The sequence below is a fragment of the Festucalex cinctus genome, chromosome 20, assembly GCF_051991245.1.
Source record: "Festucalex cinctus isolate MCC-2025b chromosome 20, RoL_Fcin_1.0, whole genome shotgun sequence".
Lineage (NCBI taxonomy): Eukaryota > Metazoa > Chordata > Actinopteri > Syngnathiformes > Syngnathidae > Festucalex > Festucalex cinctus.
The window spans coordinates 21,303,605-21,323,251 of record NC_135430.1 but is presented as its reverse complement, the minus strand read 5'-3'; the positions used below and the strand labels follow the sequence as shown (position 1 = coordinate 21,323,251).

The 19,647-nt window shown below is 38.4% G+C and overlaps 1 protein-coding gene across 4 annotated transcripts in view; it reads right to left on the bottom strand.

The window, feature by feature from the left end:
- Positions 1-15,186, bottom strand: part of tpk1 (thiamin pyrophosphokinase 1) — a 38,908-nt gene extending 23,722 nt beyond the window's left edge. For 2 of the 4 annotated variants that reach the window (XM_077509513.1, XM_077509516.1), the window contains exons 1-6: positions 15,124-15,186; positions 14,530-14,611; positions 14,336-14,410; positions 13,978-14,061; positions 11,167-11,241; positions 3,625-3,691 (exon numbers count right to left, since the gene is read on the bottom strand). In XM_077509513.1, the coding sequence (XP_077365639.1) occupies positions 3,625-3,691; positions 11,167-11,241; positions 13,978-14,020 (185 nt within the window). In that variant the 5' untranslated portion in view covers positions 14,021-14,061; positions 14,336-14,410; positions 14,530-14,611; positions 15,124-15,186. The remainder of the gene's footprint in view (positions 1-3,624; positions 3,692-11,166; positions 11,242-13,977; positions 14,062-14,335; positions 14,411-14,529; positions 14,612-15,123) is intronic. The other 2 variants (XM_077509514.1, XM_077509515.1) reach the window with 2 other exon arrangements.
- Positions 15,187-19,647: the final 4,461 nt, after the last annotated feature.

The window sequence follows — 19,647 nt, the reverse complement described above, 5'->3', positions numbered from 1 at the left end:
AATTGACTCAAATGGACATTTTGTTGCGATGACTGAGGTTTCAGTCATCATGATGAAAGTGGATGTCCTAAAAAGAATAGAGGCACAAGCGGGGATGTGTGTTTGTTACAAAACAGCAAGCATTAGGAACGACAATCCGGTTGGCTGAAAAGGAGAGAGAGAAGGATTATTGACTCCAACATCACTGTTGAAGAGATCTGCATGGAGGAATTGCCCAAAATACCAGCACCGGTGACTCTGGTGAAGACCTACAGTAAACGTTCGTTTCCACCATAATTAATAAATAAATTATTTAAAAATGTGAATTTTTCCAATTATGTCTGTGATTGCTGATGTACCGATGATGACAACTACAGACCTCTGTCATCATTTTAAGCCAGAGAACTTGCACAATCGGTGGTGATTAAATACTTTTTTGCACCATTCTATTTACACAGACACATATAGACATCAATCAAAGAGAACCTCAGTAGATGGAGGAACATGCACCTAGAGCCGCAGGTTAAAGATCCCTGATTTAGAGTCTTCAGAACATCATGTATGTTTTGGGAATGTGGGAGGAAACTGGAGTAACCGAGAGAAAACCCATGCAAACTCCACACAGGAAGGCCAAGCCCAGAAACCCACAAGACCTCGAAACTGTGAGGTGGTTGGCCTAACCAGTCATCCACCGTGCCACTATTCAGACGAAATGTGTATGATAAACAAAATAAGAAAAGGGCAAGGTTCACCACTGTACCACGTTTTGTTCATTTGTGGCTTCCACTGTGGTTCGCAACCCTTTCCAGATCCAAAAATGTAAAAAAATTTATTTCTCATCTGCTTTTGAATTTCTTTGGATCGTGGAATTTCTTTTGCAGCTTTTTGACTTCATTTTGTGATACAGGGTCTATTTAAATGATTTCATATGAATAGGTGTGGAGATAATCAGGCTTGGCTGTGGTTAGTGAAAATGAACTAAGCTTTCAAAAAAATGAGCACAGTTGGACACAGTTAATTCATGATTTAGCAGCTTTGAATATATATTTTCCATAATAAATGCAATCATTTTAAAACTGCAGACGAGGACAAATACTTTGCTCAAGACTCCATGGGCACAGGTGAATGAATGCATGGTTCAAAAAGTCAGTACTGAGGATGAAGCAACTATGGCACACATTGATGTTCAAAAACACACGTCATAGCTGTCCAATTACATTCAGCCATGATCCTCTCTCTACCCCTTCAATCATCTCTTGACTTTTTATACTCCCATGGAGGATTTGATTCGATGCACTAATTACACAAATGTCATTTTCCAATTAGAAACATGAGCGGATACAAGGCCTGAGTCAGAGGAGAATCAGGGGCATCAAGGAGGGACTATTCCACAAACACCTGAGGCCCCAAGAAAATGGTTTTATTACAGAGGTATCATAACATTTAGACAGTTGATGAAACTGAGGAAAGTGGTTAGTGTAATATTACCATTGTTTATGACACCTCTTGTAGCCAAGATTGAACTATTCAAGGGCATTGAACAGGCTGATGGGTGCATTTGAAGTAAAATCTAACGGTATATTTCAATTTCGAACAGCTCCATGATAACAGACTGGCCTTGCGTGACTGTGATGATAAGAAGTGAAAAACAGAGTCTTTGCAGCTCTAAATAGCCACATTTCAATCACATTTGGCAGATTCAGTACACTGAGCTAATGGCATAATAGATGTATATTTGCATCCGTCATATCATTGTGGAGAATGATCAGATTCTGAATAACAAGATCTGAGAGTCAAGGTAGAAGACCACTGAAGATGAGGCATACATGCATAGACATAATAATAGGAGGTTAAATGAAATATTGCATCACGTGTACTTGAGATTCTGCTTAGAAGAGGACAAAACAGTAACGTGCGTTTCCAGTGCTCCACACTGTATAGAATGATAATGATGCACACTACTTTGAATATTGTAAAAGACAGGTACATGAGTAAAAGTTAATAGGAATAACCGCCACTTAATATGATGTGAAAGAGCAAGAAAGTAACCATATTAATGAAAGTAGAATATGGCAAAAAAAAAGATAAAAAAATCAACATTGTGTGTGTTTGGATTATTTCATCTAAACCGCTTTAACTTTTGGAGGTCATCAAACCAAGTATAGCTCTGCAAACGTTTTTTTTTATTTATTTCACTATATAATTTCCACTCCAAGCGGGCAGACTGGTACACACAAATGATCGCCTGCTACTCTTTAAGGACATTGCTTCTGCAAGAATAAGTTACCTTCATTTGCATTTCACAGAAATACCTATTTATGTTTGTCCTTCAGAACGCAATCTTGCAGGTGCAGCATCTCAGTGGGCAATTGGAATGCAATAATTCCAACGCAAATGTGACATAACTTCCATCCTCCCCAGCATGAATGCAGCACTTCTTTCTGCTTTGCTGCCCTGTATTTAGGCAGCATCATTTGTCAGCTATTTACTTGCTTGCTGGGCTTCAGTGGACCAATCATTTTATGATGTGGTTTGTGTGCAAGCTGAAGTTTAGATTACAGTGTGGGCTGATCTGAAAGCATATGACAAACAAAATAGCCCTGTTTTGATACTTTACGATTGTTTATACCCATGTTGGTCAAGGGTGGATAAATGTTAAGGGTAAAGAGCTTAAAGGACTTTTTTGTATAGATGGTCTGAATTTCACTAACACGTTCTGCTTCTATATATTTTGCTAAACAAAATTTAACTGGCAGTCTTTTTCGACAACTAACAGTTAACAACAATCCTCTTCGAAGCAATCAGTAAATAACCCCTTAACAGTTATACATCTCCAAAATTGATACTACCCATGGTTTGGGGAGAGGTTAGTGACCCATTTGCTGCATAGTCCGGTGTGGAATGTAATACACTATAAAGTGGAAGTCTTTTTTTCACAGACTTTGTATTTAAGTCCTGATCTACAAAGCGCCAATGTTTGCAAAATTAGAGAGGATCTTTAAGTGTTCAGCCACACTAAGTGTCTTTCTTTGATGTTTGAGGTGCCTGGTCCTGACGTGGCTCTGTTGCAGTAGGTCACTGCCGCTTAATCTATTTCACTCATGCAATGGCATCAGTAAAGCAAGGTTCTATCGGACAAGAATGATAATGTAGATGATTGAATAAAGGATGAAATCTTGTGGGATTCGGTTTCAAACCGACCTTGACTACTAAAATAAACCCCAAACTTGCTCATGTCCCTTAACGGTGGCAGAAAAACGAGAGGTCGAACCCTCATTTTCATCAACAGCCTTTAAAGAACACACACTCATGTTCACACTCTCCGCGTTAATGTGAAAGCCTGAACACTTCAGGGACCGCAGAGGCCCCAGATCCATCTCAGCGCTAACAGCAGTTTTCCATTAGCCAGATACCCATACAGCATTTGGGTTCAAAATGCACAAAAACAGCCTTGGTATGATTTTCTTCGATATACATATAGTACAGGATGTGCTATATGGACTTTTTTTTTTTTTTTAAACAAAAGGCACATAGTTTAACAAGTATTTAAAGCCAAACTGCCCAGCCCAAATTCACCCTATAAATACACAAAGAATACACACAATACAGCTATTATATATAGATGAAGAAAATTGGCAGACTGACCTGTCACTTTTTCCAGTGATGTTATACAGATGATTGGCAGCACCATCAGCACATGCCGTCAAAAGAGCTACGAAGAGACAGCAAGATAAAGATAGACATGAGGGAAATGAAAAAAATAGATAAATTGATGTGAACAGGACCCCAGCGTGTCACGATATCACATAGTTACTGTCACATGCATTACACTGGATGATGAAATACGCACATGTGAGGTACTGTGGTACTGGGTAGGTACGGTTGCAACATGTGCATAATGTAGCTTGGCACTAGCTTACTGAAATAAGCAGGTAGAGCCCTAAAAAAAAAAGTTGTTGCTCGTCACAGATACTGGCTTTTGAACTTTGCGCTGAATACAATCTGCAATGTCCTTTTCCTCTTTGGCCGCAAGACCTCTATGATTTCTAAAAACAATTTTAAATGTACTCGTCAGACCACCTCATACTTTTCCACTTTGCATTAGCCCATCTCAGATTAACTCAATTATTATTTTTTTAAACATTTTTTTTTTTTTTTTACTTTAGTCAGATTCAACTTATCTGGGTGACCACAGTGGGTTTTCTTTCATTAACGGCTCCTTTCCTCATAGGCAAAATCGAACAATGCACACTAAAACGTATTTCGCTTTGCCATTAACTTCTCAAAACATCCAGTTGACTACAAATATTATAGTGACACTGACAATTTAGTGGCATCCAAGCTTATTGTATTCATCATTTTGTAGCTGTGCCACACTGTATTATATTCAAAACTGTTGTTGATCAGTATTACTGCACTACTAGACACTTTATATTGCTTCAAGACTTATATATCAATTTGCACTTTTGTTGCTGTATCAGTATCACCGCACTACTGGACTCTGTACAGTATACTGCTTATTGACTCTCACTTTCAAAGCCATGCATTTCCATTTTACAACGTAAGTTACAGTGTGATGACTCAGACACCGACTCCAAACGAAACTATGAAGCTTATTGCAATGCTTTTGCTGTAGACTGAAAACATTGAGTTCAACATCGAACAACGAATATCAGATAACAAATCAACATGCAAGCTTTTATTTTTAGGTCATTTGGATTTGCAATACAAATGTTTTCAAAGACATTGCCAGAAGCCAACAGTTCAACATAAACACTGACTGACCACTATGGGTTATAAGATTGTCTTACTGAAAAGCTACCGGTAATAACTACTGTCTGTGATCATTCGAATCCTATTTGTGGTTTAAACGGCTGAACTTTACATTAGAGTGTAAATGTTGATTCTTTTGCTGGTTAGACACCAATTTAGGATAGGATATAGTGCTATTGCTTCATTCAGATCTCCTATTAAATAACATCCAGGATGTTATTTGGGAATGCACTTTAACAATAAATGCAACTGTATGAAGTCGTAAGTATTTAGAAGGAAAACATATTTCTCCTACAGTACTAATTTCTGCCACCTAATATGAGGGCGTTATTACCTGTTCTGATTTGAATAGCAGACAAATGAGGGTGTTTGTTGTTTTTGTTGTTGTTTTTTAATGAATGGCATGCAGTTCCTAAAAATGAGATGCAAACTATTTGCAAATGTATTCTCTTTCATGACTCCTATTCAATTCAAACTGAACAGGCAGACAATTTTTTTTAAGAGCCCTTTTATGTTTGGGGCTGTTAGGGTGCACACAAGGGAAAGACTTCAAAGGTCTAGCACTGCTTTTTTCTACTTGTACCTTGTGCAAAGTAACTGTGGTGTGCAACAAATAGAGGGTGTACACTTGTACATCTGTCTGCTTCATCTCGTGCTTTTCTTTGTCCATTACCATGTCTGTCTGGTGGTAGGAGCACATTTACAACAGGGCTGTACAGATAATATTTTTGGTAGTACCCCTCAGTTCAAGGAAAACATCCCACAATAATAATAAACATTGATTGAAAAATAAACGAATGAAAATGAGTCTTTCAATAAACAAATAAGTGGTTTGGAAAATGGATGGATACATTTTTTAACTCTCTATGAGATGTCTCCAAGTCCACTTTGGGAGCAGTCCAATGTTTTGATTTTTGATGTTTTCTTGGATGTTTTTGTTGTGTGCTTTGGGCTCATATCCTGTTGGGATGACCCATTACCTGCGGCAGAAACATTGGGCAGCACGTACCCAGCAGAGATTGAAGACATCCTGTTGTGGATGCAGCAAAACAACATCAGGACATAACCACGCATCCTCTATGATTCACTTGCCAATTGTTTTATCTATCCAAAGAACATTGGCCCAGAATCTTTGGGACTTGGAAATATATATTTGAACTTTTTAGTTTCACATCATCTCAGTGTCATTTAACCCATTAAGGCCGGGAGCGCATTGCCACATTTCTACCACTAGAGCCGGGAGAGCGGATAAGTCATTTTGTTTTGTTTTGACCAATTTTTGATCTCTTAGCCGATGAAATGCATCAGAATATACACGAGAGGGTGACGTGGGCCTCGCAGCATGTCTTGGAATTTTAATCAAGCATTCATGGCCGACGCAGATTTGCGGTAGTTATGAAATAAATGATGGCGGCACGGGAAGACTTCGAATCAGTGTAACCGGTCAACAGTGACATATTGTTAAGAAATATGTTTGTAGACAATGAGGATGTTGAAAATGTTGACGGCTTTGCAGCGGAATGGACGATGAATAATTACCACGTTGTTTGTTAAATTAAAAAAAAAAAAATATATATATATATATATATACATATATAGAATGTTTCTAATAATAACCTTAGGTTTTTGTGAACACCACAGGTGTTAGCTCTGAAATGTTTTTGGAATTATGTTTCTATCTGCTTCAGGCGCTGAGATACAAGTTATTTAGTAGGCATTGCCAATATAGTTGAATTTCCAGGAAAACTTCAAGTTTTTCCTTGGGGTGGCAAATGCATGCACAATTTTGATCTAATACAGTGTCACCTGCCCTGATTGCCTCATTAGGTTGTTGCACCGTGTGAGCGCAAGCAAGTCGATGGGTGAGTGATTGAAGGAAAAAAGTTGGTGACTGATAGACTCAATGTGGGTGAGAAGGTGCGTGAGTGAGATAAGCAGCTTGTTTCCACTTCACAACATCACACCCGGCACCTGTTTGAGTTCCCCTTTGATCGCTATTCCGCACTCTACCTTCCCGTAGCTTTTTTGCTACCCTGCTGTTCAACCTGTCCCAGGGGTGATGAGGGGAGCCAAGGGGCAGCACATCACAAGGCTGAAATGTACTCAATCTGTGTGTGTGCGTGTGTGTGTGTGTCATCGGGTCGGTGGGGGTGGAGATAGGGCTGCGGTGCCGCCACGTGAACCACAACCTGAGGAGTGACACACACACACACCCCCTAACATCTGCTAAGCTCATAAACACTATTAAAAATACATGTCAAATCGTGATAGAGGTTTTGGCTTTCAAGCTGCGAGAGATGTATGATCCTCCATCGTCGCACTAGAGTTGTCTCATCAGACCGTCTTATGGTCCCATGAGCAAGCATGAGCCAGGAGTCAAATTGATAAGAAAAGCTTCTTCTTCAGCATTGCTTGTGGCACTTCAAAATCCCACAGCAAACGTTCCCTCAAACTTTATTTGAAAAGATGTCTTATCTTTGCAAGAAGAAATAACTTGTCACATCCTAACATCAAGCTGCATTGCATGTTTGATGGGTCTAAGCTATCCCACAGTGGTCCTGATGCTATACAAAGTTTGATCCAGTGTGACTGACAGATTTTAATTTTTTTAAATTACATCAACTGTTCCGCGCACATCCTGAGTTCCATCCAAATTAACGAATGTAAAATGTCAATCTGACTAAAAAACAACAACAACAACAACAACTCCATATTGGTAATCAAACTATCAGAGTAGCCTAACAAAATACTTTTTGGTACTTGGTATGACTGTGCACCGCTACTAAACAAGTCTATAGTATGAATACAAGATTTAAGACCAATGCGGGTTTTGTTACGACTGTATTTTGGGCTGGGTCATGAGGTCACTGTGTTAAGATGTTGATGTTGCCATTTGCTATACATTATGATGTTTTTTAGATGCTATGCAGTTTCTCTCAGCACGTCGAGGTTTCCAATAACTATATTCCACGCAGGCTTCTTCCATGCAAGCTGTACTTTCATGTATTTGACGTTGCTTCCGTGCATTCATCCCTGCTTTCTCAATCGAGGTTTCTCAGTCAAAGGTTTCGCCGTGTTTTCTTCGAGGCCATCTGAATCCTGCCTGCAGCTCTCTTGTTTTTACTTTGTATTTTTGTATATAAAGACAATGTTTTCCAACTCCCATGTCTTGTCTTTGTTTGGGTCCTAATTCTGCACCTCACAAGACAACATAAATTAGTATCTCAATTTTGATGATTTAAATATATTGCTGAAGTGTTCGTTTCATTGTTAATTGTCCTTGGTATACTCTCCCCACTCAAATATATTCTGAGAAAGCAGTGTACTGTACTTTTTGTGGCAAACCAGATAAGAAAATTGCTTTCCCCAATGTAATTAAATTATTTCAAGCCAACACAAAGACAGCAGCCTCTCTACAAAAGTGTGACTGACAAAGGAAAGAGCTCGGTTGCCTCATGGGGGATTGAGGCAGTTGATAAAAACATCACTGTTATTTAAAATTCACACAGTTTTACTTTCACATTCCCATAAAAGTTACAATGGAAAATTCTAACCTGAAGTTTCAAATGTCCCACAATGTAAAAGTTGAACTAAAAGTTCCGAAAACAAATTGCTTCAAAATTAATTTATCAATACATCATGTGAGCCTAATTAAAATGTCCATTACTTACACACATTAATTTTATTAGGCAAATGTAATGACAGTTACAACGCTCTTTACTGTCAATGCCAGCCATATGCTAATCAAAGAGGGATTAGCTGTTAATTATATGTTGATAACATCTCTTTATACTTTATGGTGACACTTTGAGCCTGTAACAATTTCACCATTTGTTATCTGTGAAAATTGTACAGTATGTTTATGGAGTTGTATGCAAGAGACATTCTTTACTGAGCCAGCATGATATTACAATAATCTAAAATTAAATCATACAAACATCACAAAATAGACATTTTCTATTGGTATAATAACAAAGAGAGGCATTAATATTTAGATTTTTTTTTTTTAATGAATAAAGAAAAAAACAAAAAGACATTTTTTTTTTTTTGATTGTTTGTTTTTTTTTGGGTCTGGTTAGGTGATACTTTAAGTCTGGGGCTCCATTTTCTCTCCCAAAAACTTTCCCACTTTTAAGAGTTACAATGTATACACGTATTGTGTGGGGGGTTGTCATTTACACTGATAAAGTGGCTTGTTTAGGCACACAGCAAACAAATGTTTAGGTTTTTCTAGAGAAGTGGTACTTTCAGATATCAAGGGTGCCGCAATGTTTGAGACTGCAGCAAGGTCACAGTTTTTCTAATCTTTATAATGATCCAAATGCCCTCTAACAGAACTGGTGCTTCAAAACTGCTACATTGGGACCATTCAGTAAGCTGCTAATGTGCATGTGTGCATATGAGCAGCAGAACAATTAAGCAAGTCATTATGATGAGAATTCATTAATCATGCTTCCAGGGCAGAAATGTTTTTTTGTTTTTTTGTTTTCCCCACAATCAACTTAAAAAATAAATATTAAATGGTAAAAAAGTGAAAAAGGTCCGACAGGCTTAGATGCGAATGGTTTGCATTTGGAGGTCTATCTTTCTCTTAGGTAATGTATTTATCAATCATGGCACACACCAGCAGAGAAATGTGCACATTTTTGTTTGCATAATTCAACAACCAGTAGTTGCATCTGGTATGAACATATGCACATTCCCCTGAATGCAGTGTGCATTGGAAGACCTTCCAAAATACTTAAAGCTCAAAGAATATATATAAAAAAAAAAAAAAAAAAAAAAAGCTTGTAAAAAGATCTGATCACAATCAAAATTTTCAGATTTACAATTTGCTTCCCTTTTCAAGAAAGTCACAATAGATCTATGTCTCAAGGCAAGACTGTCATGCTGAAAATTCAGCCCGTGGCAGGGCTGGGGGACTTCATATTGTATCAAATTAGCACTGTTTTGAATATGATAATTGTTGCAGTCGAGGAGACTCGGGAGTATTGAAAAAAAGTTTACCATGCAGAAAGGTAGGTTATTTATAATGAATATAAAATTAAAAGGCAGCGCACAGGGAATATGATCAGAGGGCAGGGAAGGGGTCATGTTCAGTGACAAGGTAGCACATTTGGCACAGCAGAGGTTACAAAGGCTTCATAGCACTTTTGAGCAAAAGCAACAGGGGAACACAACCTCAGCGCTAATGAATGTAGAGAAGATCTAAATGAGGTGTTGCGCAAAAAAAAAAAAGAAAATTAAGTTCAAACTAAGCATCAGAGAAAAGAAGAAGTGGATTTTACTTTGAATGTGCAGCAACTGTAGCTCTATAGGGAATTTTTCATGCACTTCTCTAAGGGACGAGATATCAATATGAACAGAAAATAAAGAATTGAACTTCCAGTCTTTGTTTTGCTTGCATGGGTTGTGTAGTTGTATACACATTTTAATGACACTTTGGACCTTTGTAAAATGTAAAGGCCAAGAACAACCTGGGTAGTGCTTGTGACCATGTCCATGCCTTTATGACCACATTTCTTTTGATCATGGATACATTTTCCACACTGAACAATTCCAACCGGATATAAACTCTTCTGCTTTGCTGTGAGGTCAAATCTACACCTACATTGTTTTGCACCAGACTGCGTGCTTAAAAATTGTTGCATTCTATTCGTTCACCACTAGATACCGCTAAATCCGACACACTGTCCTTTAAAGGGAAGTGTCAAATTTTCAAGGAAATTTGATGTTCGCAGTCAGGCTCGGTTATGATCAAATATCGCCTTCATTTTAAAGCATGGTCTGGTTCTGAGCTACCTAATCACGTTTTTAACCGATTTTAAACGCCAGTCTGCAGCCTTCTGGTTGTCCCAGTCGAGGCTTAACGTTTAAGGTGATATGGGGATCTCCATTGCGGGTCTCGACTTTTGAAATAGCCTGCCTGCCCGAAGAGATAAGGCACACAAAATTGGTGACATCTTTTAAATCACGTCCTAAATATTTGACCGACTCGCTTTTATGTGATGTTGTCTTCTGCTGCCACTGCTTTTTACAAACCACCAGCCCTTCTAGTTTCTTTCTGCCTGAGGGTGCCACTCACACGTCTAAATTACCCAAAGATGAAGATTATTTGGCAATATTTGGTTTAATTAAAGTGTGAAAATAAACACGGTGATTGTGGAAGAGATATTAAGAATTTTCTAATTAAGAAGTGAAAATCACGAAGGAACACATAAAGGCACGTCCATTGCGATATTTTCATCTGTATTGAGACTTTGAGAAATTAATGTTTGCTCTATATTCCACATACAGATTAAAAGAACACAGAGTACAGATAAAAGGCTAAGTATAACTTTACATACACATCTAACATAAATAAAAAGGGTGCCCAATCGTGTTCTAGCAAAGTAATGCATAGACAGACTATACCTTTACTCCATAGTATGTGAAGGTAGTCCTTGTCCAAAGGCTGGTTCAGGATGATCAGACCGATCCTCTGTTTGCCTGCAGTCAGACAAAGCGTGAATAGCATGAATAGAAATGTGGGCAAAATGAGTGCATCCATATTTGAATGATTGACTCGACTTTTAAGAACATCGTGGTGGTGTTTATTTTCCTCCTGTCCTCTTCACCAACACAAAAAAGTCGAAAAAGAGGGATTAAACTGAATGAGTCAATATTTCTGGTACTAGCGCTTGATATGTGTGGCCAAACTCTGCAGCATTGTACAGTGTGTGACCCCAGTGGCCTGACAGAAATAAGTTGTAATACTGTGACCTTGGATGGCGCGCCATCTGCAACTACATGGCAACAAGGCCCTTTAAAAGCAGCACAAAATCAACAACAACAACACAAAAAAAAAAAAAAAAAAAAATGTCAGCATGTCGCTTCTCTCCTTCCTGTCTAAGAATGTCCATGCTTCATTGTCAAGGTCTCTGTCCTGGGATAAATCGTTTCACAAATCTAGTTCGCCCATTCACTCAAAACCTCATCCATCTTGCCTACATCTGTTTTATTTATTTTTTCTCCTTTTGCTCCACTGTTAATGCCTTATGTAGATCGTCTGACTGCTACTTTGCAATTGCCATTTTTCTATCTGCAGGGGAGCAAAGAAATAATGGAAAAGTCTGCATCCTTGACAAAGTAAAACTAGAGCTGCTCCAAAAGCATTAATGGGCCAAAGATTACGGCACCAGCTCTCGCCCCTCTCTCACCTTCACACTGTATTCCATTTATCTTCCATGTCTGTGTTTGCCGTTATAAATCCTTTTTCATGCATTTTTAATGTTACTTTTCGTGTCAAAAAAAAAGAAGAAGAAGAAGAATTGTTTAACATTTGATGATTGTTATGCCATTTTTCTACTGAATACATGTAGGCTAGGTGCCGTGGCTTTAGTTAAACTGGATTCTTGCAGCATTTTGGAATCAATTGAATAGCCTGAAGTTGTGTAATTTTGAATTTAACACAAAAGTCAGGAGGGAAAATCTGTCTCCAAAGTTAAGCAGGTCAAATTATCTTGTGTGGCATCATTTGCAATGTGCAAGCATAATTATAAGCACATAGTTTCACTTTGTTTTACATCTGTTGAATTGAGATATTGCACAATTTTTCTCAATTAAAAATCGTTCCCAGATGTCTTAATAAAATGACTGTAACATGTTACGCCTCAAATGGATTAAAAAAATAATATAATTTCACAATTCCTTGATGTGTAGCTATTCCAGAGACCTAATTACTTTGATAGAGTACATGCACTTCAACAACATCCATAATGGCACCTTCATTTTTTTATTTAATTTTTTTTTATTCCTCATTTTTCTTCAGCAAGTTCAGCATTAATAAATGTTTGAGAAAGAAACAAATGAATTTACTTTCCATTCTATGGTATGGATAAAACACATTGAAATGTGAAAATTGGAAGTTAACTGGAAGTTAACCAGAAATTGGAAGATCTGTTTTCAAAGACCCCACAGCAAGAAATAAAATAAAATAAAATAAAATCCTACAACATTATGAATAAGAGGCCAAAAAGTCAACATAGAGGAAGAGCAATGAAAGAGAATTAACAATTTTGTGAGCTGTGTCACTCCGAGTTTAAAAATGCTGCTGGCTGAAATAAAAGTTTGTAAGGAGGAAACTTCTGGGTTTTTTGTGTCAGGCGTGATGTTTACTATACGAAAGGTCATTCACCCCCCACCAAAAAAAAAGTTTGGCCCTACAGAAAGGAAACATTGAAGTTGGAAAAAAGTGTGGAGGAAAAAAAATGAAAGAGAGGGGAATAGAGGAGTCTCATCTCTTAATTAGTTAGAGGTCCGCCAAGGGAAAAAAAAAAACTCAACCAGCCATGACTTTTCCAATAACCTCTTGTAAACACACTTGCATGAATAGAAGCTTATCCCTTTCTTGCCCTGTTAAAAGAAATGTCACCTTGGGAAGCACTAGACAGCATAAACACCACAAGCGCACATGCCCAAACTCACAGCTGGAGCGTATACTCCAGGAATTGGCATTTATAACTACATTTTGGAATTTGAAAGTCTTAACGCTGCACACCCGGGATTTTAAAATTCATTCAGGGCCTTCTTTTATATTCTCTGCCAGGAGTCTCAATAAGGATTTCCTCTGAGAGATTATACTAAGAAAGAAACAGAAATGTATTCTACATAGATGAATGTCTCAATCCAGAGAGAGAGAGAGAGAGAGAGAAATGATTTTTAAACACAACATAATCGCATATGATAACAAATAAACTTTCCATGTTTGTGAGAAGGCCGGGTGCTGTTTTCTCCATCCTTTGTGGGATTATTTACATACAAAGTGAATAACAGTTCAGTCTCATATTTGAGTAAAATACTTGGTTCATGTCATGATTGGTAGTTTTCTGATAGGCTCTTTTAATGGATTTTTCAACAGATGCTACATAAAACACTAATGATGCTGCACAAACGGCACTCGTGCTCATGCGTGCGTGTGTATTGGAGATGGGGATTGGAATCATAGAGCCTGCCAAATATGGGTCGGGATATATGGTGCTGAAGCTGATACCAATTTTGGGAGCTAAAAAAAAGTCGATATCTGATACATCCACTGATAACTGACATATATCAAATACATTGGCTGATATATGAAATAAGAATGTTTATATACACAGGATATATACTGTGTACATGAACAACAATATTGTGTTTGAATTGACTGCGTGTTTGCAGCAACGGGATGAAGGTTTGAAAGGAAAGCACCTGAGGGCAGCAGGCACTCCGAAGGTGACAGTTCTTCATCCATGACCGCGGGAGCACGTCTTCAATCAGGCAACTCGCCAGAACCTGAGGAGAGGAGGAGAGTTATTTTATCACCTTGCCTTTTACGCTCTTTGTCGCAGCTCCTTGTCGCTGACATTTTAACACATCCCTAGCTTTTAAATAACATGATTACACTTAGAATGAATGAATGAATAAATTAAATAAATAAATAAATCGTTCAAATCTTCCGCACTTTTAGTTCCTCATGAATAATTGTGTATACAGTTCCCACATTGACATCAAACTGTGTACTTAATATGGATTTCCTCCACCAACTCTGGTGTTCTGACTTTCCTACCTTCAACCGGACTGTATTTTTGAAAAATGTCAGCTGTGACGAGCAGGGGTTTAGTAGGGTGAGTTCAAAGTTCATCTGAAATGAAGTTAAATTTAAAAGAAAGATGTGTTTGCTGTGCTTTCAAATGCCTCGTACTGTATTTCTCGTTAACCCCTAATGTTGCTGTACAAAATAAAAATAAAAAAAATACTCACATAGTCATTTGTTTCGATTTCTCCAGCTGCCAGAGGAGTGAGTGTTCCCAATATATCTCTGACTCAGTCCTCATCAACCACACTTTAGACATGCCACAGAGTTGAACATAATTAATCATTAATCATTTTTGTTACTTATTACGCCACTAGAGGTTGTTTTTTTTTTTTTAATTTTAGTCCAAGAATCATTCAACCCATTCATGATCTAGTGAATGGGAGCACTTTCCAGCTAACAAACAACCAAATACAAGATATATGTTCTTTTGTTGCTCATACTTCACCCATACGTGAATTGGAATTATTTTGCCAGACAGTAAAACATGTTGTCTTGTTAAGAGACTGCTTAACCAGACTAAATTCACAATTTAACGAGGCAGCCTATGGCTAATAATATGGACCAAATCGAGTGTGCACTGCAGTGTTTACTGCACGACACGCACGCGTATGCCGGCATGAAATCTTTTATTTAAAAAACAACATTAATTCATCCAAATTAAACCCACATATGATATATCACTTGAAGCAAACTGAGAACAGAGTTGAAATGTGAATAGTATTATTATTTGGCAAGAAAAAAATATATATAAAACTTACAGGAGAGCACTACTTCCGCCATTGCCGACGTAAACAGTCAACGAGGACAAGCAAGGAAGCTTCTCTGTTGGAGGAAAAGTGGCGGAATTGTGGTTTAGGGACATCTAGAGGCCAAATATGGAAGTAATTTTTCCTACTCCTAAAACGGACTAATTCAACCATAGACATCTAGGTTATTTTAATTCAAAACTTTTATATCCCCGTAAAAAAAAAAAATACAAAAAAAATACAAAGAATAAAAAAATTAATTAAAAATAAATAAAAAAAAAGGTAACATTCGAAATACAAATTCAACTCAGCTTTTCCAAATAATAATAATAATAATAATAGTAATAATAATAATAATAATAATAATAATAATAATAATAATAATAATAAATTACTAAATAAGATATTGTTTTATTTTGTTTTTTTTTAAGTACACCATAGCTCCCTTCATATTGGCTCTGCACATACTGGAGGTGCAGAGTTCTATTCTATCTTGTTGCACATCTTGTTTGAAGCTGTTTAGAAGGATGTGATGATCACAGCATGCATGACATTACTTATACACTCAAGAAGTTTGCTTCAAGCAATGTTTGAAAGTAAACAAGAAACTGTCATTCCCTAACAGCCGACACAGAAAGATCAATTCTCCTGTCCCATTTCGTTGTCTCCCCCCGAATCACTTTACTGCATTTTAGCAGTGACTCTCATCACTCGTTATACAGTACCTCCTCCGGGACGCATTCGGCTCCAAATTAGAGGGCAAAGCTCCTTGTGGTTGCATCTTCTCGCAGCCATCTCATTGAGAGCAGACAGTTGAAATGATCCGACATTTTTCACTCAACATAAATAGGGCTGCTGTAATGTTATGTCCAGAAATGTTGAAAACAGTCCACAGATGATTTATATGAATGACTAAACAAAGCCAATATGAGCTTAACCTACTAGATTGGTATTTATTTATTTTTTTAACCAATCCATTTTTAGAGCGTAGCCAAAAGGGCCTAAGCTGAGATTCAAACGCGGGATTGCTCAACTGTGAGGCAGGCGTGATTTGCTGTACATACCACATTTAATTAAAAATATGTTTCATGTGAATGTTCAGTTTCATGAATAGTCTTTAGTTTGCATTTATGCACCAATAAAATCCTCCTTCCAAAGCAATAATGACCATTTTACCTTGAGAGGCAGTCTATCCATGTTATTACAAATGGGGAAATGCTCTAATCGAAAAGTAATAATTAGTCATTCAAATGAATGCATAGTTTAGACACTGAATTCAGAAATGAAACATTCATACCAAATGTGCATTTAAAAGAAACACACATAAAGCTATGCGTACTCACACACTCCCTTGCAGTATTCAAGAACTCCCCAACTGAGCAAAATTATACTCACACGTGTAAACAAACAGCATGAGTGCACACCTGCAGTACACATAGTGATGGTGCGCACCTTCGATAAGTTGAGACAGCGGTAGAAGGCACGCAAAGTGTGGAACCAAATCCCTCTCAAGGTGAATCCACTATGGGGGCTCGTTAAAACAAACTATCTCATCAATCAGCGGTTCTCCGGGCTTCCTGACACACTGCCCATAGGAGGAGTGAGGGAATACACGTACACGCTCGTCTCACACAACCACGCTCGCTGATGCACAAGAAGTCATTCATCCTTTAGCCATGCATTATAGATACATCTATGAATAAATTCCCATCTGACTGGATTAGTCATTGGAAGGAGTGTTTTTCTTTCTTTCCATGTTTACCCCCCTTTGGGATATTAGATCAGAACTCCTGCTCCTCCCTGACATTTTATGTCCATCACTTACCAGTCATAATTGTGCTACTCTTCTCTTTACATGCTCATCCTTTTCACATTCAACACAAAGCTCCATGTAGTCTATATGATACATGATTGAATATTCATATCACACAAAGTTGATTAAACAATGTTCTCCTTTTTTATGCACATACTTCACCACACAGTTGTTGCTACGTTGTATTTGTAGATACACCATTAAATAATTAAACAAAAGTGTCATTAATTAATTAAATGTTTCATTTATTTATTAAATGTGTTATTAAATAAATCAGTTATTAAATGTGTAATTAATTAATTAATTAAATTCCCTATGATTATTTGTACATTTATTTATTTATTTATCTATCTATTTCATGATCACTGTGTTGCGATGTTTCGTGAATTTATTTTATCTGTCAAACTCGCCCATCAAAGTTTAGTGGGCAGGTCCTAACACCTGATTGGTCAAGGCAAATCCATTTCAGAATTGTCAATTGATGCACTTTTATGCCCTCCAGCAAAAACTGGACTTCAGGTTAAAAAGATCATCTTGTCAAAGCATCCCCTCGTCTCGACACCGTTTGGTGTAAGCTCTTTTCCCCGTTACTGGGTTTTAAGAGGGCATGTGCAGTTGAACTTGGGGGACTAAGTAGGCCATTTTTCTTTTTCTTTTTCCAGTAGTGATGACCCATTTGAGTTTGGCCTGAACAAGACGGAGGCTGAACGGAGGAGTTGTTTTCCCGCCCCCTGTGCACAGTGTGCCATTTGGAAGGCAATTTCTGTCTCAAATCTCACACATAATCCACAGTGGGAAAAGACAGAAGCGAAATGACTCTGGGTACACCTGAGGACTTTGAAAGAAGACGCAAGAAGAACGAGAGCACATTACATGTGATTGGAGACGGGTTGTTGACGCAGATTTGGCAGGTCGTTTAACTCCACGACAAGGGCAAGGAGGTGATTATTTACATACAGTATCGCATGTAACTCACTCTAGGGTTCTTGTTACACATCCAGCGGGTTTCTACTTGTTTACAAAAAATTACTTGGCTCGTGTCCCTCATTTGTCCAGCAGCAGGGTTGCAGTGTGACCTTGATGGGGCCAACAGTGTCCCAATAGAGTGAGCTTGCCATCTGACTGCTGGACTCTAATCTCAGGGTATGATATATGGTTTATTAATCACCAAGGCCTCTGGTTCTGTAACAAGGTGCCTGGCACTAACTGAGATGCATATTAGCAAATGATGTAATATAGGCCAAGGTGCATGAATGGGGTGAGGCAAGAGAAGGTAATGCAGAAAATGAACGGCTCTCGTTGTGTGTATTACAACCTGAGGGGAGGTATCAGTGAAGGTCAGCACTATCTTGGAAGATCAGGGTACTGGACTGATCTGGAGACGGCCTCTGGGAAGCTTCTTCGGGGGAGATGAAGTGGGCCAGATCAGACGCTGAGGGCAGAGAAGCAATCTGTTGCGTTGCAGAAAGCAGCAGAAAAATAACATTGAGAAAGAAGAGTTCGTGAACTTTCCCAGTTCCAGATTAGCATATTAATGGTGACACTGATTTAAAAGAATCCCGTTAATTGTGTGGAATTGATTGTTTGATTGATCATGCCTTGAAGCGATTGACGCAAACTGGAGTCTACTACTTGATTGCAATCAGCAGAGGAGCAGTCGCTGTTTGTGTTGACAGTCTAAAGACGAATAATATGATGGCTTGCTTTGGGAAATTGCGTGACACCCACAAAGATGCACCCAATGGAAAAATGTCAAATTCAAGGCATAGCTATAGGATTTGAAGCGGTAGAGTAGGCTTTGAATCAAATTCACCTTGAATTTAGAAAGTGTTGTGTACTTGTATTCCCATTTCCATGCAGCATCAGGAATTGTTCAGTGTTTAGCTAGTTGTGTTGGACTAGAATTGCTCAACTTGACATTGCAAATCATGCAATTCTAATGCTGACTCCCATCAATCACAGAGAGACATCGTGTTTTGGGGGCGGGTTATGCAACTGTGACAAAACCAGGAAGCCAGCGCCGACGCGGGGGTAACAAACAAACCTAACATGGACAAATGGACGCTACATTTAATTCTGTTGTTGCAGAATTACTCACCGTTTCCTTGTTGAATGTTGAACAGCGAGAGGCGCTTTTCGTGCTTTTCCTTCCTTCGACAAGAACGAAGACGAAATGTTCACCCATGGCCTCGATTGGTTAAAACAAACGTGTAGAATGCTGCTCCAATCAGCTCGATTATTGTACAGAATGTCCTTCCTTTGCCGAGCAAATTACCGTGGAGAGGTACCAGATGGATATTGCGCAATATCAATCTGGCTATTTCCAGGTTACCCAGGGGGGAGCAGATACAGTGAAAACTGGAGAGGCCCCAGAATTGAACCTTGTGGAACACCATACCTTCCGTTTGACATGTGAATTCATATTTCACATATTTATTTATTTTTTGGCTCGATATAGTTGGTATAGGGCGGCACAGTAGACGACTGGTGAGTACGTTCGCCTCCCAGTGCTGAGGACGCAAGATCGAGTCCGGGTTTCGTCGGCCTTCCTGGCTGGAGTTTGCACGTTCTCCACATGCCTGGGTGGGTCTTCTCCGGGTACTCCGGTCTCCTCCCACATTCCAATGACATGCATGGGAGGTGAATTGGGTGCTCTGAATTGTCTTGTAGGTGTGCTTATGAGTGTGGATGGTTGTTTGTCTCTGGGTGCCCTGCTATTGGTT